The 27,205-nt window shown below is 38.2% G+C and overlaps 1 protein-coding gene across 1 annotated transcript; it reads right to left on the reverse strand.

Annotated features, from left to right (window-relative positions):
• Nucleotides 1-30: 30 nt before the first annotated feature.
• ACAD9 (acyl-CoA dehydrogenase family member 9) lies at nucleotides 31-25,218 on the reverse strand. The gene is made up of 18 exons (XM_081940297.1): nucleotides 25,012-25,218; nucleotides 19,151-19,244; nucleotides 18,209-18,310; nucleotides 16,802-16,908; nucleotides 16,033-16,133; nucleotides 13,750-13,828; nucleotides 13,194-13,368; nucleotides 11,695-11,768; nucleotides 11,445-11,520; nucleotides 10,222-10,292; nucleotides 9,848-9,967; nucleotides 8,001-8,129; nucleotides 7,724-7,803; nucleotides 6,071-6,191; nucleotides 3,811-3,888; nucleotides 3,369-3,497; nucleotides 2,113-2,185; nucleotides 31-291 (listed from the first exon to the last, which is right to left on the reverse strand). Exons 1-18 carry the CDS (start codon nucleotides 25,135-25,137, stop codon nucleotides 191-193), a joined length of 1,836 nt encoding a protein of 611 aa, XP_081796423.1. The 5' UTR covers nucleotides 25,138-25,218; the 3' UTR covers nucleotides 31-190.
• Between the last annotated feature and the right edge of the window lie 1,987 nt (nucleotides 25,219-27,205).

The following is a 27,205-nucleotide window of genomic DNA, read 5'->3' on the forward strand; positions in this document are numbered from 1 at the left end:
AGGATAGTTTATCATCAAGTGGAAGCAGGCTTATGTAATTTATTACTTTATTGTATTTTATCAAATTGCACTGTAAAATATGAAACGGTATAATCGTGCGTTTTGTCTCAGATCTAAGAATATACCCGAGGATCCAGTTGGAATACATTCAGTTAGTACGTTCTCTGGCTCTAGTAATATTTTTCAGCTTTCAGAAAGTCCTATTTAGCGGGTGCGAACAAATATAAGTTCTTTTTTCCAGCACCTGATTTGCCACTTTTTTAATGCTGTCATCCAGGTTTTCAGGGGAATCTAGAGATAATGGAAACAGAAGCAATTGATCCTTTAAAGACACATCTAAATGAGAAACCAGACAACCTGCTGAGCAGCTAGCAACAAGCGCATACAGGTAATCCTCAACTTAGGACCACAATTGAGCCCAAATTTTATGTTTTTAAAGTGAAAAATTTGTTAGCGAGTCTTGTCTCATTTTACGACTTGTCTTGCCACGTTTGTTAAGTGAATTGTTGCAGTTGTTAAATTAGTAGCCCGGTTGTTAAGTGAGTCTGGTTTCCCCATTGACTTTGCATGTCAGAAGCTTGCAGAAGGGGATCACATGACCCTGGGACACTGCAACTGTCATAAATGTGAGTCAGTTTTCAAGCATTCAAATGTAAATCGTGTGACCATGGGGATGTTGCAATGGTCATAAGTGTGAAAAATGGCCAGGAGTTTTCGGTGCCATTGTAACTTTGAATGGTCACTAAATCAACTGTTGTAAGTCGAGGACTACCTGTATTCTTTATTAAGGGAAAGAATGAAAAATCTGTTTTGCCCGCCCCTCCTTAAGATACGTTAAAGGCATGCTTTAGAAAGGGTGGCAGGTTTGCTTTAGCAAGTATTTACTATTCTGTTGACACCTCAGAGGGGTGGCAATTATTTTATTGATTTATTTGATCAATTTAGATGAGTTACATATGTGACTCCTGGAAGCTTACAAGTTAAAAACACACAATCTCAAAAACGAAAAAGCTTTAAAAACATTGAAACAATAAGAACCCGTTACGAAACATGATCTGTATCATAAACGCGAAGATTTGTCGCAGTTAGTTTCCTATTAACTGTTGTTAAGTGCGAGCACTTGCCATATAAGATAGTTGCTAAACGAAGAATACCTGTATAAGCTTTTAGCAGGCTCCACACGACTACTGACTCAGCAGGTGAGATGGTAAGGCCATACTTATGGGCCCTTCTGGAAGGCTAAGGATAGAGCCAATCTGACTTCAGGGGAGAAGATGTTTCAGCGAGCGGGCAGAAAAGCCTTTCCTGCTGGGTCCCATCAGATGACATTCCTTAGTGGATGGGGCTCAATAACATTGCCACTGCTGCTACACTTGATGGGATGGGTAGATGCAACTGGGGAAAGGCAGTCCCTCAAATAACCCAGTCCTCTGCCTTTAGGGGTCATTACCAACACCTTGGAAGCATACTGGTAATCAATGCAACTTTGAGAGCAAAAGTGTAACATGCTCTGATGTAGGTGCCCACACCACTGCTTTTTGCACAAGCTGAACCTTCTGGATGCTCTTCAAGGGCAGCCCCATATACAGGAGGTTTCAGTAATCCATGCAGGAGCTGACCATATGAGCAATTACAAGCAGAGCTTCCCAATGAAGAATGGGGTCAAAGGGTCTCCTAGGACTGTTAACTTCTCATTGAGCAGGAGTTGTGAGTCCACAAGAACCCGCACAGGGTCTATGTGAGGAGGTGCCGCCCATCTAGAACTAAAGACAGTAAGTTCCCAAACCCCAATGATCCTAAAACCTAAAATCACACAATTTTGTCAGATCTTGTCAGTACCTGGCCAACCTAGGCTCAGAGGCTGAGCAAGGTAAGATCTGGTTAAGTAATTGGATTGAAGATTTTCAGAGGGTATCAGATCAATAGGCCAGATCCAGAAGTAAAAAAAAACCCGCAAAGAAGACAATACCAAACCATCTCCAAAGAAATGGCAACAGAATATCATGTCCATGTCCATTAAATCACCAGGAACTATTTTTTTTAGTTGAAGGATTTTTAAAGATACTTTGTTACAGCTAAAGCAGCAATACTGAAGTCAATTGTAATGCTTACCTTTTTGTAATGATACTATTGTGTAATTATTCTCAAAACAAGCTTCTGTGCAGAAAATATTTGCAAGCATCACCTAGAAGTCAGTTAAATTATTAGCAGTTCCAATTCTGTTCGTGAGAATTTAAATGTAATTTTCAAGTCTTAATATACGTGGTTTGGACACAAAATCGGCTTATTGAACTTTAGGTGCACTGTATATCTGCTTATAGAAACTGACTTTCTTTCTTTCTCTCCCTCTTCCCCCACCCTCCCCACTTCACAGTGCCTCACAGCTGAATAACTCAATGACTGACGTTTGAAAGATTAAAAGAAGCATTTTTATATTAGTTGCTTGTATGATAATCAGAATCTAACAATAAATTCAAACCTTCTGAATAAATTCTTTAACTTTTACACTTTGTTCAATGTTTGGTTTTGTAATCTGGCAATCAGTCTGAAATTCTGGTTTTGTCCTTTAAAACATACAGATTTCAGTATCTAAATTCTAGAGCAGGGGTATCACATTTGATTTCATCGAGGGCTGTATCAGTGTTGTTTGAGCTTGGAGAGCCAGGGTGAGCATAGCCAGCTCGACATCACTTGGGTCAGGTACCTGTGGTCGCCTGAGCGCTCTACCAGTGAAAATGGGCTCCCGAGGTCCATTTTTGGCAAGAGCCTCCTGCAACCCTCTGCCAACAAAAATAGAGCTGTTTTTGTTGGGAGAGGCACCGTGGGCTGGTCCTTCGCTGTTTCCATGGCAGCCCCATGGGTCAGATCTAAGTACTCCATGGGCCGAATCCAGCCCCCAGGCCTTGAGTTTGACACCCTGTTCTAGAGGAAGAATTATTTTGCTAATTCATTGTTAAAGGCCTATTGTGGCTCATCTACTCGCGAAGGCAGGATAATCAAATATAACATGATAGACATTAGTCATTTCTGTTCGTCTCCAACATCTCTGTGCAAACTTTGTACATGAAGTTCAATTTAGCTTTTCTTAATCATAAGAAAATTATCACGGATAAGCCAAAGTATTTCGAAATTATGCTAATGTTATGATGCACTGGAGAAATAAAGCAAGAATCTAATCTTTTTTACAAAATCATCTTGTCACAGAAATGACAAGATAATTCATTTTTAAATTTCTTTTAAAATGCTGCAACTGGAAATATACATAAACTTTGTTCTTGGTTAAAAGTAAAAATAATTTGAATTCCTCCCTTCTGTCTGCTTTATTTATACTGTCAAGTTCATCACATTAAGATGTAAAACAAACTCACCTCATGATCATGATTATTCAAACCAATGCAGATAGATCGGCTAGCCCTGGATATGACTGCAGTCATTGCATATAAATTAATGACAATGTTTGCCACTTTTTTAAGAACCATCTGCTCATCCACAATAGTCTAGTATTAAAGAAAACAGTAATAATCACTAGCCATCAAGAGTTGTATGCTTATAAACAAATATAGTAATCATCATATTGCCATACTGTTATGTGGTTAGTGAAAAAATCTTCTGTAGGCTATATTAATTTTGAAATTGTCCGAGTATGGAAAACAACCACTGATTTATGTATATCCTAAGGTAGTGTTTTAGTGGAAGGAAACTTCAGACATTTAATTTGCCTAAATTAGTAGGATGTGACAACAAAAGAGTGAGAAGACAAATAGATTTTTAAAAAACTCTGATTTATTATTCTGATCAGGCCATATCTACCTTGCCAAACCTCATTAGTAAATTTTCAACTGTCTTTCCAAACTCAAAGATGTTTTGTTCAAGTTTCTCGACACTTTCCTGCAAAGGAAAAAAAGAATCTTGACACTATATATTTTCAATATATACTCAACTTGAGACAATGGACATAAAGTACATATTGAGTACTTTAATCATGACTGGGTGACTTTTTGCAGTCTTGAGTTTAATGGCTCATTTTATGCACACAATGTAGATGGCTATTCAAAATCAATATATTAAGAACATAATTGATCTTTTGTTGGTTTGTTGATTTTAATACAAGCAGGCTTGTATTAAAAAGAGAAGGTAGAAGGAGAAACGTTAAATATGTTTAAAAAACCAAATTAATGCTTTGACATGGTTTTTGCAATGAGATTATCTTTTAAGTTTCAAACTTTTTGTTTTTGATAGTTATTTCCATTCTATTAGCAACCGAGAAAATATATTTGCTTTCTTAAATGCATGTAGGCTGAAGAACTCATGGGGGTCAGTGGAAATGACCCTCCTCAGCCAGTATAACTTTTATCAGATTTATACCTGCAGCCAGTTGAAATATACATTTTAAATAATTGCTCCTTATTCCATAAAAGGGTCATTTAGCTCTTTTCACACATCAAGTTCCATGTCTTCATTATTAGGCATAAATATGATACTGATACTGAGCATGGAATGTGACATATGACTGAAACATTATAAGGCAGTTTAGTAAAGCTGTCCAATTACCATTTGTTTTGTTTTTACATTAACTGATACAGGATTTGGTAAATACAAAAAATTGCATAGATTTAATGATTTCTCAGTAAAACAATGAGTATCTAAACTTATATAAAACCCCCAATGTAAACACCAAATTAATTTTATCTTATTTATATCATTTAAAATATTAATCATTTGAAAAAATGCATTGAAGCTGGAAATCAGCTAAGTCAATTCAGTAAAAATAGCTAGACAAAGAGATATCTTAAGGGGACTATACATATGCATTTTATGTGGACAGTTTCAGGTTCTCCAGGCAAGTTTTCCAAGATGCAGGAAAGCTACTGGCAGCCAATTTGCAGGATGTACTTAACATATTTTTCGGAGTATAAGACGCACCAGAGTATAAGACGCACCAAGACGCAAATTAAAAAAAAAGTAGGTAGGTAGATAGAGGGATAGAGAAGGAGGGAAAGAAAGAGAACTACAGTAGGTATGTAGGTAGGTAGAGAGAGTAGGTAGGTAGATAAAGGGATAGAGAGAGAAATAGAGAAATACAGTAGATAGGTAGGCAGAGAGAGTGTGTAGGTAGGTAGGTAGGTAGAGGGACAGAGAGGGAGAAATAGAAAGAGAAATACAGTAGGTAGGTATGGAGAGAGAGTAGGTAGGTAGGTAGGTAGGTAGGTAGAGGGGGAGAGAAATACAGTAGGTAGGTAGGGAGAGAGAGTGTGTGTGTGTAGGTAGGCCCATTTTTTTGCTCATTTCTGCCCTCCCCAGCCCTCAGGAGCTCTCTGAAAGCCTTCATAAGGCTATGCACGGCCATTTTGGTGAAGGGGCGGGGCTTCGGGAGGCAAAAAAATGCTGTATTCGATGTATAAGACGTACCCAGATTTTCAGCCTCTTTTTTGAAGAAAAAAGGTGCATCTTATACTCTGAAAAATACGGTAACCGAATCAATGAAATATAAAGTGTACCATGCAAACCCGGTAGTCAATCATTTCCAGATTAAGATCCTGACTGAACTAATCTCATGGTAACGTGACTCCAGGTAGCCAGGCTCAACATTTCAAGAATAATTACAACTAATATATTTCCTAGATTGATTAAACACTCCCCCCCCCCCCAAAAAAAAAAATTCACCAGAAGCTGCAAGGGATCATTTTTTTTAAAAAGCCCTTCATAGTAAAAAGAGCTATTCCCCCTTTAATAAGGAACCACAGTAGCTAGACTGCACAGAATGGGGCAGTGTCACCAATAAAGGACTAAATGGGCCAACAGTCAAAATGCATTTTCTCAATCTTAGCAACTTTTAAGATGTATGAACTTCAATTCTAATAGCATTCCCCAGCTACCATGCAGGCAGAGAATTTTGGAAATTAAGATCCATACGTCTTTAAATTGCCAAAGTTTGGAAAATACTGGTCTAAACTATGTAAAATCAAACGTATTTTGTTTCCTAAATAATAAATGGAAGAATTTGGTATTGCACTAAAAAGCCTGGAGGACTATAATACGTATATCATTTTTTTCTATATGGAACACTTACTTTGAGACTGGGATGGACTACTCCCCCTTGTCCAATTACTCCTATGCTTGGAGGCTTGCTGCCAAACAGCCTGCTCATAACTATATTCCACATCACTTTTACATTTCTTTTCTTGAATTCCCTGCAGAAAAATAATTGTATTTATTTAAACGGTGTGCCCGTGTAATATTGTGCATAATTGTCCTTTGCTTTTTCTTCACCTTAGTACCATTTTATTCAATATCTGTTTTCCCCTGCTTTTCATTCCTCCAAACTGCTGCAGCCTCAGTTCACCCAGCGGGAGGGGGGAGATGGAGGGCAGGGAGGAACCTTTGTCAGCTCAGGAGCAGCAATGTGACAAGAGCTCTCTGCTCTTGTAGGGGAGGGAGGAGATAAAGACTCCTGCTATTCAGCGGTATTCAGTGGCAAGAGATAAAAATGCATCTTAAACTTCTACAAAGCCTAAGGCAGCCCAAATGCAATGAATTAAAAGAAGTCAAATTGCCTTGGCTGTTTTCAAGTACCAGTTGTCTCTGAGCTGTGCTTTGTATATGCCTGGATTTACTTTAATCCTACCAACTACCTACCAAATTGATTTGGCTGTCCATCTTACATACAGTACATTATTCTGGGTGGTTTACAATTATTAAGAAGAAAACATAACAAAAACTCCATGGAAAAAACCCCCAGAAATGAAGTAACAATACAATAATTGAAATCATCTACAATAAATTCACAACATAAACCACAGCTTATGTTGGCCTCCTCTTACATCGTGGTCTGGATTAGAAAGATCACAGCCTTCATTTCTTAATCCTTGCAATATTTGCAAACATGATACAGGTAGTCCTTGACTTACAACCATTTGCTTAGTGACTGTTCAAAGTTACAACGGCTCTGAAAAAAGTGATTTATGACCATTTTTCACAGTTACAACTGTCGCACTTGCTGTGGTCATGAACTCAAAATTCATACTCTTGGCAACTATATTTATGTATTTATGATGGATTCATGTGATCACATTTTGGGATCTGCTGGCAAGCAAAGTCAATAGGGAAGCCAGATTCACTTAACAATGGTGGCAGAAAAGGTTATAAAATGGGGGCAAACTCGTTTAACAACTGTCTTGCTTAACAATGGAAAAGTTGGGCTCAATTGTTATAATTCAAGGACTACCTGTGTAGGTAAAAATTCTGACATATAAGTTACTGTGGTATCAGCAGAAACTGAATTCTCATCTGCAGAATCATTATCATATAAGCTACTTGAGTTTCCTTGATTACATACTCTTTCTACTGAACTGATTCACAGCATCAATAGTTAAATGACCAATATTGCAAACATCTTTTGTAGTTTTGATCAAGTCACAATCGGCTTCACTTTAAAAGGAGAATATTTACAGCATAGGATTGAAATGAGGGGTCCTTGGTGCTCTCCGAGTTTGGCTGTGGCAGACTTTCATTATCCAAACTACAGTAGGTAACACCATCTGAGCTAGTAAGACTTACTTCAAAACTATCCTTCAAGAATAATACAAATGGAGCATTATTAAAATGATCCATTCATGCAAGAAAAAAAAAGCCCAAAGCATCCTTTTTCCTTTAGTGCTGTTCCTACTGACCAATTTTTAATCCAGTATTAATTCATTTAATATTATTTCAAAAAATTACATACTTTATTTTTTCAGTTAAGATTTTGCCTGCATATTGTATGCCGGTCAAAGCAATATACATCCTCAAAACTTCATTTGTTCCCTGAAACAGAAACAAATATTTGAGCAATTTAAATCTGTATTAAAGTTAATACACTTTAATTTGTATGAAAGTATTATTTCTGTCAACAGCTTGCAAAGTTACATTTAAATCTTGTACAAAGATTGAAAGTGCCTTACTGTTATAAGACTGTGGAACAGTTGTTATGATGTATTTTTTCTGAAGGCGTTCGTATTTACCTCAAAAATCATAAGTATCCTACAATCCCGGAGATAGCGTTCATACGGATAGTCTTTTATGTAGCCAAGGCCTCCAAGAATTTGCAGTGCTTCACTCACGCAAACCCAAGAACCTTCTGAACTGAACACCTGCCCATAATTGCAAGAAAAAAAAACACCCCTATTATTCTTATATTAGTGTTTTTAAAACTTAGAAATATAAAAAGCACTTAAGGTTAAGTTACTATTAAATTTTGTCATGCTAGTGGGATGAAGATGTCAAACCATTTTTGGAATTATGAAAAACAGCATGTTTTTTTAAAAAAAATGGAGATAGATTTATTAATAACTGCTGAACTCTACAGAATATGAAGATGTGAGCTATTAATTTATAAGAACAATTTTGTCTCTTGCAAGTGTTATTCGTAATAAAAATGCACTCATTTTAGACTTACAAACTAAGCAAACAGGATATACTACTGAGTTATATGTGTCTATGGAATATATTGATTTTTTGTTTGTTTGTTTTTATTTTGTTTTCAGCTGCTGAGTCGTGATGGCACAGTAGTTAGATTGTAGTATTGCAGGTTAACTTTGCCCACTGCCAAGTGTTTGATCAGAATTGACTCAGCCTTCCATCCTTCCAAGGTCAGTAAAATGACGACCCAGACTATTGGGAATAATATGCTGACTCTGTAAATCACTTAAGTACTATGAAACAGTATATGAGTCTAAGTGCTATTGCTATTTGAGATATTTATACTGCTAGAAATTATAGAATTCTCCAAATCTGATAACGCCATCTTTAGTGCCATTTGAAAAGCAATATTATGAGAACCAGAGTCAGTTTTCAATGTTCTCATAGAATGAATGTGCTCTGAGCCTCGGTGGCGCAGTGGTTAGAGTGCAATACTGCAGGCTACTTCTGCTGATTCTCCAGCTGCCAGCAATTTGGCAGATCGAATCTCAGCAGGCTCAAGGTTGACTCAGCCTTCCATCCTTACAAGGTGGGTAAAATGAGGACCCAGATTGTTGGGGGTAATATGTAAAACACTTAGAGAGGCTGTAAAAGCACTGTGAAGTGGTATATAAATGTTATTGCTATACCATTCACATATACCAGAACACAAATAAAGCCAAACTAGTGGACACATAAGATATGCAAAGTCCCCTCCTCCCCAACTGAATTTGAGTAAATTTACCAGTAGTGAAATCTAATTTTTTTTGCCACTGGTTCTGTGGGCGTGGCTTGGGGGGGTCATGTGACTAGGTGGTCTTGGTCAATTGTTTTTCACTTTTTAAAGCATTTTTTTCCTGCTGGTTCGGGAAAATAGGCAGGAAAAAAATGCTTTAAAAAGTGGGGGTGGGGAGCTTCCGACGATCGCGTAGTTCACAGCTGAGCCGCGCAATCCTCGGAAGTTTTTTTTTTTTTTATTAACGGTTCACAAAACCAAGGACAATCGTCCCTACCAGTTCAGCTGAACCGGGAGGATTTCACCCCTAAAATTTACGCTAGTTTGTGAAATACATTTCATTGATAATTTCTACAATCCTACCTGCGTTTGGAAATCTTTTTAAAATAGATGTCTCATTGGGGTTTATGATCAACTTATGATGTAGGCAAATCTTAGTTCCTGTGATTCAACTGTTTTCATTTCAGTTAGATGTACAAAAACTTAGAGATGAGCAGTCACATCAAATGATAACTAATTTAATACAAGGCTAACATTTAAGCAGCCAAACAAAAGTATTTAACTGGAATAGTGAGAAACAAAGAAAGGGGGAAATATATCACAGATTTCTTGTATTTGAACATTGGGAGAAATACGGTACTTCTAGCCTTATCCCAATATCTCAATAAAGCTTACTTTAACAATGGCAGCTTCAACCGAACAATCTGGAATTCCTGGCCTGTCCATCATTCCTGCAGTGAGATAGGCCATGCTTTCCATTACATAAGCTTTCTTAGCCATAAGGGCAAATTTATCCTGAAAGATTCATTTAAAAATAGAAGTTATTTTTAAATATTATGCATAAATTAAAAATAACATTAGAATTTCTTCCCAGTTTCAAGAAATCATGATTTAATACAATATTCTTAATAAACTTGCAATAATTCATTTTATTTACAATATTACCAATAAAGTCATTTTTAAAACCAGTACTGTTACAATTTGATATTGCTCAAAGCAGGTTAAATTCCTTAGCATTTCTCAAATAAATTAAACAATTCCTTATTCACCTGAATTAATCCAAATTCACTCAGCTTCTTATTGAATTGTTTTCTTGTACAAGCGTACTCTGCAGACATTTCTTGAAAAAGTGAGAAAAGAAGGCAACTGTATTAGGACGGAGTCTGAAAAGCAACATATTGTTTAAATGTCAACAAAAAGAAATTTAGAATTAAGGTAACAAATGAAACTAAATCATGGACAATACTTACACTGAAATCCCAATTTAACTTTTGCATCAGTTTGTGGCACCATCAATGCAATGTCAATTCTTTTTATATTTAAACATTTGTATTGAGATCACTGGTAGTAGTTGCATAATTTTACTGATGTGAAATACTACCACATTGTCTTAATGACTTCATGTAACATTTATTTCAAATACAAAAAAGAATGCTATGAACTTCAGGATATTTAAAGGCAAAGCTCATTTTAAACATTCATATTTATCTCGGTTAAAATAAAAAAGTTTTTCAATGGCTTGCACATGTTTTTCTTCCAAACACTTGTATGAAGTAAGTAAACAAATAATACTATTTTTGAGCTCAGGACACATAAAATTTGTAATATAATGTGCGCTCTACAACCAAAAAACCCTCTCTAATCATCTTAGGAAATAATTTCCAGAATGTTGAATAAAAAGCAGATAAATGTTCCAAGTCCTCAAGTGATAGGTATTTATGAGTCACTTATAGCACAACACAAATTTGTTTCCTCCACCAAACTTTGTGATTTTCATTAAAAAATTATACGTACAAACAGCATGTATCAGGACATTCTGAGAAATTTTAGACAGTGTTTCCAAACCACAATTCCCTTAGAACAGGGGTCTTCAACCTTGGCAACTTTGAGCCTGGCGGACTGCAACTCCCAGAATTCCCCAGCCAGCTTTGCTGGCTGGGGAATTGTGGGAGTTGAAGTCCGCCAGGCTCAAAGTTGCCAAGGTTGAAGACCCCTGCCTTAGAACATCACCTCAACACCCCAGGGTTTACCTAGCCTACAAAGGTATCACAGACATTCTCTCTAGCTAACACCTTTCTCAACATTGTAACTTGCTGCACTGATGAATAAAAATCACAACTGAGATCAACATAAAGATCAGCATGTAATTCTTAAAGAAAATACTATGTCAAAGAGATTAATAACCCAAACTAATATTTATAAGGATAGGACAGTAATCTTTGCACAAAAGTTCATAACACAAGAATTTGGCAATCCAGGAGCTTAACCTTACCAATCAGTTTCTTAAGCATTCCAGCAGAAGCACTGCCCATGCTAAATCTTCCACTGTTTAGAATATTCATTGCAACCTGAAATGCACACAGGAATGGAAAAGTTTTTCTTTCATAGTTCCCTTTTATTCAAAACCAAAAGTCAATGTTATTCATTTAGCTGGAATTTTGGACAATTGATCATGCTACCTTATGAAATTCATTCTCTAATTAGGTCACAATGAAATGTACAACATTATCTCTACATCTTACCTTAAAGCCTCCTCCAACTTCTCCAATAACATTCTCTATAGGAATTTTTGTATTTTCAAAGTGAACTTCACAAGCTGTAAGATTAAAAAGTATTCAACGTTTTGCAATATCCTTGAACATATAAACACAATTAAATCAAAAGACTTGAAGAAGATTTCAAGACTGGGAGTGAGGCCCAAGACTAATTATTCTATTCACTATTCTAATTTCCAACTCTTCCCATTTTCCAATTTAGACATAACCTATGGCTGTTGCCAGCAGGACTATATGTTATATTTGAAAATTCCAATTAGATGTGGGTTCTCAATGAGGTGAATACTAGATAAAAAAGATCGAGATAATGAGAAGAGTTGTGTGTGTGCAATTCTATGGCACCAGATGCTGTATCCTGTATCCTGTATTCAGGACTAATTCCTTTATCAAAATATGCTATTTAAAGAATTATAATGTAATATTTTGGATTACATTACGTATTAATTAACATGGACTGTACACCGCCCCGAGTCCCTTTCGGGAGAGGGGGCGGTCTATAAGCGCTAATAAATTGAAATTGAATTGAATTGAATTGAATAGATACTATGAAAAAAGATGACCCCTGCTCTATACAATAATAAACTGATATAAAGTGTGCTAAGAGGTGGTGTCAAATTAGTTGTTCTAAACATTATTTGTGTGGAATGAATGCTACAAAAAAGTCCATTTCCTATCTTGCTTATTCTCAATAGTAGGTAAAGGTAAAGTTAAAAGTTCCCCTCATATATATGTGCTAGTTGTTCACAACTCTAGGGATCATTGCTCATCTCTGTTTCAAAGCCGAAGAGCCAGCGCTGTCCAAAGACATCTCCATGGTCATGTGGCTGGCATGACTATATGCCGAAGGTGCACAGAATGCTGTTACCTTCCCACCAAAGGCAGTTCCTATTTTTCTACTTTTTTTACATGCTTTCAAACTGCTAGGTTAGCAGAAGCTGGGACAAGTAATGGGAGCTCACTCCATTACGTGGTGCTAGGGATTCGAACTGCCGACCTTCTGATCAACAAGCTCAGCGTCTTAGTCACTGAGCCATCACGTCCCTTCAATAGTAGGGATAATTGCACAAATCGTGAATTATATTGAGTTTCTGATACAATGTTATTTTCACCAGGACAATGATCACAAAAGCAGATAAAAATAAATGGCATATGAAATCCCACCATCTACCGCTAACTTCAGTTAATGAAGGATACAGCTTACAGAAGAGGATAATGACAGTGGCGTTTTACTTGTAAAATAATAAACTATTCTAAATGCAGATATGAAGTAAAAAATAATGAATGTGATCATGCAACTAAAATTTTTCAGGAAATATATGCCTATAAATACTTCTTTGCCAATTTAAAAAAAAATCTGTCCAAGATGTTTTAGAAAAAGTTGTTGACAAAAGCATTGGAATTGCTTTTGAGGTTTAGTAAACAATTTGCACTTGTAAATTCCACAATAATGTGAATATAATTCTTACTATTAGATCCACGTATCCCCAGCTTATCCTCTGCTTTTCCATTAGTGATTCCACCAAAAGCTCTTTCTACAAGAAAAGCAGTAATTTTGTCTTTCAATTCACCATCTTTATCAACAACCTCAGTTTTTGCAAACACAGTAAAGATATCTGCAATACCACCATTGGAGATCCATATCTGCAATTGAAAGAAAAGAACATATTTTATGTTCCACTCAGAAGAAACATGAACATTGCTACACTAAATATGTACGAACTGATTGGCAGATGTTGTATCTTTAGTATTCATCCGTAGCATGCTTTCTGAAATAATCACCTAAGGGTGAATACAGATCTGACAAACTGGATTCAATTCTGGGAAATGAATCCTTTTTAAACACTAAATGGCTAGAAAGTTCACACAAAAGAAAAGCACCTTTGGAAAAAGCACTTGCTTTCTTATTAGGTTATTTTAGTGTTTGTGCAGCTCACTTTATTTGTAAAAAGGCTGATCTCATCCAGCTAGCTTTCTCTTTAGAAATTGGTTAAATTGACATTGACAAAATAGCCCGTTCTGTACCTTTGAACCATTTAATAGGTAATGCTTTTCATCTTCACTCAAAGTGGCTCTGGACTGAATGGATGCAGCGTCACTTCCACTGAAATACAGGTAAATCAAGAAAAATGGGATTTGCTAGCTACTGAACTCAAAATCCTTTCCTTCCCCAGAGAAATCTAAATCTGAAAAGGCTACATATTAGTATGCTTCCAAACATTTAAAATAATTTCTTAAAATGGTTCTTAAATTGCTCCTTTGAGTAACAACAAATGGGAACCTAATGTCTGCTTAAAGCAGCGTACACCCACTAGAAAGACAGGCAAACAAATCTGTACCGAAAGATGCAGCATAAGTGGCAACAGCTTCTCCACCTTGCCTGACGCTTCCACCCACAGAAGAAAACTAGCCAGCTTTGCTCCCTGGAATTTGTGTCAGGACTTCATAACCCACATGGGGGGGGGGGGTTTCTCAGAATGGGACACGGTGGCCTGCATTCATTGCAAACTCCCTATGCCTTGCTCTGTAATTTGTGCTTGTAATATGCCTTCGTGACTGTCCTGGCCATTTGCAATAAAAAGCAGCTTACAAACTCTCCGGATCATCTATCACAGTGATGGCGAACCTTTTTTGGCTCGCGTGCCACAAGTGGGGGGAGCACAGGGGGGGTCGAGTGCGGGCGTGCCGCACCCATAATGCAACGCGTGACCCCCCCCAGTGCGCATGCGCGCACAACGCGCGACCCATCATTTTTACATGCTTTTTTCACCCTCCCCAGGCTCCAGGGGCTTTATAGGAGCCTGGGGAGGGCGAAAGGAGCCTCCCCCGACCCCCCGGAGGCCCTCCGGAGGCTTCAGGGACCATCCGGAGGCTTCCCTGGCGCCTTCGGAGCACTTAAAACCACCCTCCGAGCAAACTGGAAGTGACTTCTGGGTTGCTCGGAGGGTCGTTTTAAGCGCTCCAAAGGCATCAGGGAAGCCTCGGACGGTCCCTAAAGCCTTTGGAGCGCTTAAAACCACCCTCCGAGCAAACCGGAAGTGACTTCCTGGTTGCTCGGAGGGTGGTTTTAAGCACTCCGAAGGCACCAGAGAAGCCTCCGGATGGTCCCTGAAGCCTTCGGAACGCTTAAAACGACCCTCCGAGCAACCCGGAAGTCACTTCCGGTTTGCTCGGAGGGTGGTTTTAAGTGTTCCGAAGTCTTCAGCGACGGTTCCTGAAGCCTCCGGGGGGGCGGGAGAGGCTCTTTTAGCCCTCCCCAGGCTCCTATAATGCCTCTGGAGCCTGGGGAAGGCGAAAAATAGCTTTTAAAAAGGTGAACTCAGCTGGCCAGCGCGCACATGCGCACTGGCCAGCTGACAGGTCAGCGCCTCGCGTGCCCTGACAAATGGCTCTGCGTGCCACTTGTGGCACGCGTGCCATAGGTTCGCCATCACTGATCTATCAGCTAGTTTTGGAGAAACTGACCCGGGGAAGAGACCATTAGCTCCCCTTGAGGAGATGCAGGGCGGCAACATTTCTCCTGTTACCCTTTCAGGCTCTTGCTTTTATCATTCAACAAGCAAGGAGCTTCTGTTTGGCCTCACCCTCATGATTCCAGCAGAGCCTGCTCCCCGAACTTGTCTATTCTTTTTTTTCTCTTTCAAACTAAGTCAATCTTCCCATTTAAAAAGCACAATAATCATGTGCATGCCCTCCGGCTTCTCTCTCAAATGTTTGTCATATTGGAGCAATTCCAGTAAGAAAAATATAATTACATATACAGACACGGTTCATTCAGATTCAAAGAAGAGATTAAAAACACAGCAAGAATTACAGGTAGTCCTCCACTTACAAGAGTTCTTTTAGTGACCGTTTAAGGTTATAAGGACACTGAAAAAAGTGACTTGCGGTGTCTTATTTTTTTTTTAGTGCTGCCACTGTGAGATAGAGGGGGGGGGGAGCCGCCTGATCCACACACCGGCTTGCTTCAGGACCCCCATGGTTCCACACCCCAACAACTGCTTCACGGCAGCAGCACCGGCAGCCATGTTAAGCAGGAGTCCACATGGCTGCTGGTCCACTGCTTCCAGCGCCAATGCGGCACCAGAGCAGGAGGCCAGTAATGCAGCCAGGCCATCCTTGCTCTAACAACTGCCTTGCCTCATGGCAGCGCCCCACTTTTTCTTGCGTCTCTTGGCCTCTTATGGTGCCACCCTGGAAGAAGAGGGCCGCTGCAGCCAGTTCTTGATTGGAAATTTTGCTTACCGGGGATCAATCTCATATGTAGATAAATTTAGTTTTTTAATGACTTTATTACAAAAATTCTACCTTCCTGGTTCTGTGAGGCAAAATGCTGCAATGTGCTCTCCAGAGGCCAGTTTAGGTAGATACTTTTTCTTCTGTTCCTCAGTGCCTGCAATCAGGAGGCCCTGTCAACGGCAAACAAATAAACCAACCAGTCAGGGAAGCATTTTTGAATTATAGGTATTGAGATCATAGGAACGAACTATTCCCGAGGGCCCTGTCATTCCAGGAAGTGATATTTCGAGTGTCATGGCTTCATGCATTGCAGGTTTTCCTAAACTAGCACAACACCTATTTCCAGAAATTATGAAATGAAAGGGTCATTGATGTGATGACCGTTTAGTTAGGTAATGAAAGCAATTGCATGAAGAGCTAACATGAAGTCTTCAGAAAACAGTAAGAATTAATACATACTAAATTTTAAAACTTCTCAAAAGTTCGATGTATTTATCTAAATTGAATTATGTCCATGCTGCTTTTGTTTTAGCCTAATATTTATTTACACAAATTCCTCTCAATGTATATGTACAGACACACACACACACACACACACACACACACACATATACACAGAGAGAGAGAGAGAGAGAGAGAGAGAGAGAGAGAGAGAGAGAGAGAGAGAGATGGATCGCCAACGTCCGATGACGGATGCACAAGAAGACTGTGTGTGTGTATATGTGTGTAGCATATATAATGCATATGTATATTATTTTTTATCTTTTCCAGATTTGAAACATTGACTTTTACGACATTAGATAAACACAAATTAATACATTAATAAAGGAAAAATTACCTTTAGCCCTATAGCCTGATGAGCTGCCAAAGTTACGGCAATGGCTCCATCTTGAGAAGTTATTTCTCCTAGACGAGCATACATTGTGTTTGAAAGACCAAGGCCACCTGAAAAAGATTTGGTCAAACAAAAGAAATTTGTCTACAACACAAAATTAAATAAATTTGCTTTGTGGTTTTAAAAAATCTTTTAAATCAATTGAGATCTTTTTTTCTAAAACTCTGTGTTTATACAGTAAAAGCAAAGGAAAAAAAATCATTGACTCTGTTGGGGACCGCCAAATACAAATACAGTGTTTCAGTTCCAGCCTTAGTCTCTGCACCTGTCGGCAGCTCTTTAAAAACTGTAAATCTTCTCCTGAGATTGACAGGAAAAATGTATATCCTATATAATTGTGAATAAGTAAACATTTTAGCTCCAACCCTTCCCCACCACATATACACCCACAATTGTGCTAGGCTTATCTCCAGATGGGCTAATCCATGAGTGTATACTGCAATACTTTTTAAAAGTCCCTCCCTCTCTCCCTCATTGATAATCAATTGATTACTTATAAGTAAGCCAATTGTAGAAATTTTAAATATTGGGTTGTCCACAGGTGGCATATTTTTATGGTATTTTGGTTAAAAATCTGGAGATTGGTTTATCCACAGATGGTTTTATATGCAAGTATATATGGTACTTCTTTTAAAGAGAAGACAGAAAAGTTTGGTCTTCCTGTCTCAATAAACTCCAAAGCATGTTCTGCAAGTGAATCTTACACAAAGCTTAGTCTTTTTCCTTAAGCACCTAAACAGAAATATAGCCAACTTTCTGTCCACAAAGTCCACAGTTGTTTTTCATAAATATTATTTTAAACCTGTTTTCATTTTGTTTCACCAATATAAAGCAACTCTACATAGGGTTTTGTGTTCATACACCTCTCATGAAGACTGCAAAGCCTTATTCTATAATCGTGCTTTCATTACCAGCTATGAAATAGAACTACTGTATCCATCAATGCTTTGTAAGTCTAAGGGTCTAGGCAAGAGACAAAAATGTGGAACATCTTATGATTGTATATGCTAATTTATGTAACAATGTATTAAGTGGTTTCCGGAAAGAATCATGTTTTTTTGAACCATGTGACTAGTAATAACAACAACTGTAAGTGAAAATGTCAACTTTACTAGCGCCAAAATACCACAAGCACTACTACATTAGCTCAAACACAGATAGAAAATTTAAATCTACAAGGAAACAAAATATGTTCAATTCCTAAGTCTTGGAGATAAATAATTAAAAATCAATACAGGAGGAAAATAAAATAAAAAATAAAATATGTCAGTATGTGTAAACAAATGTGTAAATGATCAAAGTATTTCTTGATCCAAAAGAGAAAAAAAAAACCCATTCACTTTCACTCACCATATTCCTCGGGTATCTGCATGCCAAAAAGGCCCAGACTCTTCAGCCCATTAAGAGTTTCTTGTGGAATTTTAGCATCTTGATCAATTTTCTTAGAATCCACTAATGAACATGAGAAAACTATAGTAACTGATCGATAATTAGATAACTCAAGAGTTAAGTTATTTGAGCAAACAATCACAACCGAAGCAAGCTTGTTCATTCTATTTTAGTGACTTAAACTTAGTTATGAAGTTAGCAAAAGATTTATGACAGGCCTAGTCATTTTTACGGCCCCTTTGGCTATCTCTCTCTGGATCACATGAGGTCAATCGGAAATTAGAAATCAAATGTAAATAAAATGTAACATGTATTCTTACTGGTAGCAGCTAATGAAAACCATATAATTTGCGACTTTTTATAAAGTGATAACATTAACATTGAGCAGAATTAAGCCTTCCACAACAGTCCCAGTTTCTTATATGGCTCTTTGGGAAAGTTAATTGCCAACCCTTGATTTATGTGAATATACTTTCTCTTGTTTTAGCATTATTTCTCTAGTTGTTCACAACCATTCTGGTTTCCATATTTCAGCTAAACCTACGAGAACATGAAGGAACTTTTCTCTTCGGTAGAAATAAACCTCAAAAATTAAAAATGTGTCCCAGAATGCCATCAGTAAACATTTGAAACAATGTTTCAAACACGCAGAGAATAAAGGAAGGAAAAAAGATAACATTTTCAAAAAAAGTACAAATGAAGGTTCCAGCACAGCATTAACAAAACCCCTTAGCATGATTCTTGCTATTTTCACTTTTTGCTAAAATAAATAAAAATAAAATACAGATAAGCGACCTTGGACATTTCCTTGTTAGCATTGTATTTTATTTTTATATTTTGCACGATGAAAAAGCCTTTCAGAAAAAGATTTTAAAAAGTCCCGAGGAGGGTAAAAAAGTGTACCTTCTTCCTGGAAGAATTTTTCCACGGGTGCTACGAAGTCATTGATTTCTTGCAATTCTTCATTACTAATTTCAGGATAAGGAAAAACTTCTTTCTGAAATGACAGATTTTAATGATATTTTGTTTGTTTGTAAAAATAAAGTTGTTTATGGTGTTCAAAGAAATGGGCAGGGCCATTTAGGTGTTTGTGTTCAGTTTCCTGCAAGTCAGCTGATGGCAGGGCGTTCTATGGCGTATTCCTCATGGCAGCTCTAAGCTTCCCTGGCCCCGTGTGGTGTCCGATTTAAAGTATATCAGCTTAAAGAAATGTTGACTGTACTCTGAACCCCTGCTCTGGCATAGCAATGAAGCAGAAGTCTGCCTGTGTGGGCCTGGTGAAGAGAGATTGGGAGTGAAATGTCTTCTTTTGTGCCAGCTTTTGTCTCCATCCAACAAAACCAATTTGTTGGAGAAGGCTTGGGCAAATGTGAATGGCCGGACTTGGGTAAGTGGGTGCCTGAGATGGAAGCTTCAGCCTGTTTTCAAACTGATCAAGTGACAGGTTGCTGGTGCAGAGGTACTCTATTCTGGCAACTCCTCACATGGTCTATTTCTGAACACTGCCTATTACTCTCCTCAAAATGCAATTGACATAAACAATCTGCCAGTCCACCAGCCTTCTGTAAGACTGAGAAGTCTTACAAATAGCCCACTTGACAGTTTGATGAGAGAGGAAGGATGTGGATTAAAGCTCCCAGGAGTGCTGCAGTCCACCCACCCACAAGTTGGCCTATCTTTGGATAGAGGTATACCAATATTGCAAAAGACTAGTACGCAGTTTTATTATTCTACAGTTTTACTATTCTGCTTGGGCTAGAAGGAGAAACTAGCAGAAGTCCTATTAATTTCACCTCTCCTCCCAAATATCCAAAACTAAGAAAGTGTCAGACTTTGCAAGTGATTATAATGCCAAGAAATATGCTATAAACCATAGGAAATGGCATTGCTTCTCTGTCATGGAAGTGAAACATGCAGATGAAGCTCTGAAAGATTTTACTTACCAGACCTATACAGAAGATGAATAATTTGGGTGATAAGACAGAATAGCATATAGTTGCTATGGAGTTTAAATGCCTGCCCCATACCCTACAAGCCGCACCAATTTCTGGAGGTGGCATACAAGGAGTGCTAAAACCACGAGAGCACCCACACAGAACTCAAATTATCCGCACAATGATACTACTGTTATTATGAAAAGTTTCTGAAAGTTTCAAAAGAATTAACAAATGTATACATTCAATGTTCTTTTCCCAGTGAAGGTCATCCACTAGAGGGACCAAGATTGTTTTAGTGCCAAATCTCGGACAAAAGCTTTATTGAAACAAACCTTGAAAGCCACAGGTGAGATGGAACAGAACTGATCTATTCTGTCCTTCAGTAGGTATAGTCCTCAGTTAACTACTGAGATCTGAATACAGCAATGATTCTAATTGGTGCCGGGTGTTTCTAAAATCTTTTTGAAAGGCTACATAATTGCTTAGACCAAGCTGGCCACCCCTTCCTTACTAATGTGTTATTACGCAGAAAGACTGAGAAATGCTTAGAAGTACTTTGTAGATCTTTGCTTCAAGAAGTGATTTTGCCTGGGCTCAGAAATTAAGCCGAGTCAGCCTTGCTTACTATCTGAATAGAAGATTACAGGGGAATACCAGGATTGAATACAGTATTATGCTGGCAAGGCAAAAAATTGAAGGAAACAATGGTAAACATTTTGTACCATTGCCAAAAAATATGCTTAGAGTTTAGCAAGCTCACTAAGCCAATGTTTAGATTTTGGTATAGAAATATCCTTCCAGAAATATGGAATTGCCTTTTTTTAATAACAATTCAAACACCAGTTCTTCAAAACTTGAGAGCACCAATTATTAGAAAATAGTTTGATAATGCATTAATATATTGACCCTTAATTTCCCTCCAGGAACCCAGTTCTCTATAAGTAGTAATATCTAACTCAAAAGAAAGTTACTAACAAAGGATATTATTTGTAGCCACCTACAAAATTATAAGCCAACTAAAGCCCTTCAAAATGTCCTAAGTAAACTAAAAGATCCAACAGCCCCAGAAGAAAAAACAGGAGTCATTTACACATATAGTGTAATGACGGGCAACAGCCACTACGCAGAACAAACAAGCAGAAGACTGGCAGAAGGCATCCATGAAAACCAACTAGTGGTCAGAAGACACGATGAAAACTTTTAAATTTATCTACACATGAACTGACTTAACCATAGTTTCAATTGGGAAACTGACCATCCTAGACTAAGCCAAGTCCAAATGCTAGGGAAGTTTTAGAAACCTAGCACTCTGACAAATTAACGATCAAAAGACACATAGACATAAAACAACTATATACTATGCAGAAGAGACCACCAGCAAGCTAAAAAGGGAACAAAAAGATCCCAAATACCTCCCGACCAGCAATCGGCACTCAATTAAGCATAGATTCATGATTAACATCAGACCAACTATCAAGTAAACAATACCCCAATCAAGGAACTACCAAACATTAAATAGCCCAGCCAAAGAACCTCTAGGACACACTTCAATACTGACAGCGCAAGCCACTAGACTAGAACATAAACAGAGAGCAAACCCTACTCCCTTCTAGCCTGATGATGTTATCTAGTTTGGGTAATGAAATAAATGTCTGCAAGAAAACAATCAAGCTCAGAGAGCACCGAAGCCCCATCATAAGAAAGTTAACCTGTGCACTAGGATTTCTTCAGATTTATTCATCTTGTGCATAGAAAGTAGGACAAGTAAATTTTTTAAACATTCATTGACAGGGTACAATAAATCCCCCTCCATTTTCTCCCCTTTTGGTGGACAAACCAAGTTTTTAAAGCAACTAACATTCCTTAAAATCCGAAGCCACCATTTGTATAATATGGGCTACTCCAATTCTCTATTCCAAAGTTCTTATCATTGTAAAAAAATTTCTAAACCATGTTACTGTATATTTATTAAATTTATATTTGTTTATTTATTATTTATTACAGTTATATACCACCCACCTCTGGGCAGCTTTCACCATAAAAACAGGAGTAAACATAGGGGTCCTTTATATCATTTTATCTGCGTAATACAATAACACAAATTGAAATGTTCTTATCCATCAGGTAAAGTGTATTCCTGGGGATTGGCTGCCTAATGCTAAAGGATGTTGGAGCAGCAGGTTTTTCAAGTCTCTCCTCGCTCAGTTGATGCACACAATCTCTGGAAATATTGCCTAAAGACTGGGAGTCCAGGTGTCACAATAAACACTGCTGCTCTGTGGCAAAATTGCCACTTGCTCCATAATCTACACCCAATTATTTTCTCCAATTCACTCCCATCTTCCAAACTAGAAGATAACTTCACGCTCTATTAGCAAATGAATGGCAAATGTGCACAGATGTACTTAGCAAAAAATATATATACAAACAGTGAAAGATAGGAGTTCAGGTTCATAAAACAGGAATCCCCCCCCCCCCCCCCCCCGTCAATTGCCTCTTCAAAGAAGTGGTCTCCAAACTTTCCGGATTGGTGGATCCGGGGGTGTGTGTGGTTTCCATGTGCACATGCATACTGTAGTTTCATTTGTGCAAGGGATGGCTGCGTGCTCGTATAGTTTCACACACAAGTGTGTTCACAAGCCACTTGCACAAGTGGAGCTGTGTGTATGCATGGTCACCAACGAAGCCCAACAATATAGGGCTTTAAACATTTCTACAGAAATGACGTTTCTACAGAAATATTCAGAATGTATTTTTATTGCATAATGTTGCTGTGAATCTTTGCATGAAGTTTATTTGTTTATTCATTTCAATATATTTATAGGTAGTCTTCAGTGAACTACTATTTGTTCAGTGACCATTCAAAGTTACAAAAGCACTGAATGACTGGTCCTTAGAGTTCTGGCTGTCCGAGAACTTCAGCAGTTACATCATTGCAATTCAGAAACTTGGCAACCTGCTTGTACGTACGATGGTTAGAGAACCCTGCAGTTACATAATCGGCATTTCCAATCTTTCTTGCCAGCTTTCCACAAGAAAAATCAATGAAGCTGGCAGGGAATGTTACAAGTCGTTCTAATCAGTTGCTTCTATTCCCACTGCTTTTTCTCCGAGGACTCTGGCTGCAAAGTATGGGATGCCAAAGATGCATCCAGCTATAGCATCCACCTATAGCATCACCACCTGAACTCCATAGTATATGGCTGCTTATGCCTGGTGTCAAAGCAGGCACCTGTAGGCTCTCTTGCATCCTATATTAGCCATTCCTATCCTAGGTGTTATCTTAGCCTTCCCACACCAAAACTTACTTGCTCACTGGCCTGCTTGTGAGTCACCTGGGAGTTGCAACTTCCTGCCAGTTCCTCATTGACTTTACTTGTTGGAGCTGGCAGGAAGTTGTGAGGAGATCCATGTTTAAAAACCATGATCCTCATTTGATGATGGCAAAAGGGACTGTTGTGATTACCATCGTTAAGTGATGTGGCTACTAGACATTATGCTTTATGACTGTATCAGTCATAAATGGACAGCAATGCTAATTCCAATCCCAACCACCATTGTTAGAGAAAGACTATCTGTATTTATCTATTTACTTATTTTTATTTATTATTGAACCATTACTGGTTAATAAATTGACTTGGAAAACCTGAACATTACCACCCTCTGGTTTGCCCTTTGAGTGGATTCTAATAAAAACCATCACAAAATTATACACGTGGATCCCTCCCTTCCCAAACATAACTTCAGTTTATTCATTTCAAGTTTTTACCATCTCTAACATCTTCACGTAGTCCTCAACCTACGGCCACAATTGATCTCAAAATTTATGTTGCTAAATGAGAAATTTGTTAATTGAGTTTTGCCCCATTTTGCAACTTTTCTTGCCACATTTCCTAAATAAATCACTGCAGTTGTTAAAATAGTAACACAGTTGTTAAGTAAATCTGATTTCCTCATTTACTTTGTGAGAAGGTTGCAAAAGCTGATCACAAGACCCCAGGACACTGCAACCGTCATAAGCGTGAGACAGCTATGAAGCATCCGAATGTAAATCATGTGGCCATGGGGATGCTCCAATCATAAGCATGAAAAAGCAAGCCGGCCTGGCCTGTTAATTTTAACTTATTTTAAATCTATTGTCTTTTAAATTCGGTTGTTTCTTTGGATATGTACATAATTTTTTCAACTTTGGGATGTGTTTTTTTTTAATGTTGTACGCCGCCCTGAGTCCTTTTGGAGAAGGGCCGCATATAAATCCAAATAAACAGAAACAGAAATAGAAAAAGTCATGTTACTTTTTTCAGTGCGTTAACTTCAAAAGGCCACTAACCAAACTGTTGCAAACCGAGGACTAGCTGTACAGAGCTACAGCCTAAAATTACAGAGTTTGAGAGTTGAATTTGAATTGAATTTGAGATGAAACACCAGAGAGTAGGAAAGGCTTTTTTTCTTCTTCTAACTTTAACTTGAGAATCCCAAAGGTGCTTTTTCAAGAGGCAATTGGACTTTCTGATTTTTCTTTGAAGATGTTTCTCTTCTCATCGAAGAAGCTCCTTCATCGTTTGGGTGAGAACCGAAATGTCTTCAAAGAAAAACAAGAAAGTCCAGTTGCCTCTTGAAAAAAAGCACCTTTGGGACAACCATGACCTGGATGACAGAGAATCTCCATAGACATCTACGTTGAGAAACACCACCCGACCCGCAGTTAAAAAGGAGATCTCTGCTTCCCCAAGGGATTCCCGAGATGCTGGAAACCTGGGTCTTCCCTTAAATCCCAAGGTCGCCACAACCAGCCCAGGGAAACCGCGAAGCTTTCGGCGGCCTCACCTCTTGGAAGTTCCCCATGAAAAGCTCCTTGACAAAAGCGGGCCGAGGGCAGCCGGTGCGAAACAGCCTGGCCCCGGGCGGGAGCGCCGTTCGCGCCGCCCGCAAAAGCAGAGCGAGTCCACTCATGTCTCCGGCAAGCAGCCCCTTCTCTTCGCACGGGCGGCGAGGAAACGACCGACGCACGTTGATGACGCAACGTCAAATGGGCCGTTCCGAGGCAGCCCACGTTGCCGCAGCCGTGTGCGAAGAGGCGGTGGGAAGCAGCGCGAAGTTCAGGCGTCTAGCTAGAGCTAATGTGCAAAAGGTCACCGAACCTGTTCGGATGGGAAGGGATCCAGGGCAGCTTCAGGGTGGCGTGGAAATGAATCCTGATTTTGGATCTACAGCGGTTGATTTTGACGCTTGCTGCAAAACTTTTTGGAGGCTTCTCGGCTCCAGCTCATTTTAGCTGTTGAAGAGTCGTAGAACAGCTGTCCTGTGGCATATTAGCAATAGCACTTAGACTTGTATACCGCTTCACAGCCCCCTCTTAAGCCTATTGCCCTGTCTATTCAGCCTGTCTCGAAGCATTCTGCATGTTTCATCTTTATTTTTTAACTACGTTTTCTTCCCTCCCAGAACTGGGGATTCTCTATTTACATTTGCACTAACGCCGACGCCTTTCTCGCGCCATTTGGTTTTGTTTTCAGTGGTTCGTTTTGTGCTGTTTTATGTATGTGTTGTATTTCCTAATAGTAGATTAAAAAACAACAACAAAGGAACAGCCTGAGTGATCTTGCTTTTTATCTCTTCCAAAAATAAATAAATAAATAAAAGTAAGGCTTATAGTAAAGTTAAGTCTGCTTTGGACTGTTATGTATTGGATCCTAAGTTTCTGGTTTTTAGGAATGAGGAATGGTTTCTGCCAGTTGCTTGATTCCACTACAACTTTAAATTTGTAAAAAAACACGCAGAAAGGATATAAATAGTATATAGGTGACTGGGAGTCAGAATTGAAACCAGAAGGGTTCAACCCATGATCCGGGATAACCACCAGGAATCTGAGAGTTATATGTAACATGTTACATAGTGTTACATACATGTTACATACAGTGTGTTCAATTTTTCTTGTAGAACAAACCAATTTGGGAGAGTAATTTTTAGCAGAAAAAGTGCAGAAGGGGAGTTTTCTATTACAGCTTTCTGTTAACAAGTTTAGAATGAGATAATTGTTCTTCCTTCTGTTACTCGAATATTTTGAAACTTTATTTTCTTATTTATCTATTTTGAGATACATAAAGCCATATTTTTAAATTATTTATTGTTTGTGATTCATCCTTTTAAATAAGAGATAACCTATTTCAACATTTATTGAGAGATTTCCATATACTGTATTATTCAGAACAACAGAGAAATAAAATTAATTTTATGATTAAATGACTTAAAAAGCTGTCTGTGTTTCAGTTTAATGCGATGGTTTGTGTAAGTTATATCTTCACACCATTTAATAATTCTTTGATAGCCAAACTAAAAATCTCATCTTTGTTCTATTTTTTAGAGAGAGAACCAGAGTGCATATGATAACATTTATTCATTTATTTCACAAAGTATTTGCAAAAATGCATAATTAAAAAGTACAGTGGGCAGGAATGCTGGAAAGTGGTCATAGGAAAAATGCATATATTCATGGGAAAAATAAATTTCCAGTTTTTAAAATATTGATGCAATTTAATATATTGATCTCAGTGACTTGATGGATCTCTGTTGTTGTTTCATAAAATATGATTTCAGGTAGTCCTCAACTTAGAACCTTTCATTTAGTGATTATTTGAAGTTTACAATGGCACTGAAAACAATGACATAGCAATAGCACTTAGACTTATATACTGCTTCACAGGGCTTTTACAACCCTCTCTAAACAGTTTACAGAGTCAGTATCCTCATTTTATCAAACTCTGAAGGATGGAAGACTGAGTCAATCTTGAACTGGTGAGAATCAAACTTTGGCAGTTGGCAGAATTAGCCTGCAATACTGCATTCTAACCACTGCACCACCATGGCTTTCATGACCATTTTTCATACAATCATTGCACATTCCCATGGTCATGTGATCAAAATTCAGACTTTTGGCTCATTTATGACGATTGCAGTGGCCTGGGCTCATGTGATCATCTTTTGCAACCTTCTGACAAGCAAAGTCAATGGGGAAGCCACA

The sequence above is a fragment of the Natrix helvetica genome (genome assembly GCF_964273705.1).
Source record: "Natrix helvetica genome assembly, chromosome: 1".
Taxonomy (NCBI): Eukaryota; Metazoa; Chordata; class Lepidosauria; order Squamata; family Natricidae; genus Natrix; species Natrix helvetica.

Excerpts from the sequence above, each read along its gene's own strand:
- ACAD9 (XM_081940297.1), bottom strand. The coding sequence starts at position 25,137 with ATGAGTGGACTCGCTCTGCTTTTGCGGGCGGCGCGAACGGCGCTCCCG. Across the intron at positions 18,311-19,150 it reads AAAATTCTTCCAGGAAGAAG|TGGATTCTAAGAAAATTGAT; the intron begins GTACACTTTTTT and ends CATGTTCATTAG. Across the intron at positions 16,909-18,208 it reads GCAGATACCCGAGGAATATG|GTGGCCTTGGTCTTTCAAAC; the intron begins GTGAGTGAAAGT and ends AATCTTTTTCAG.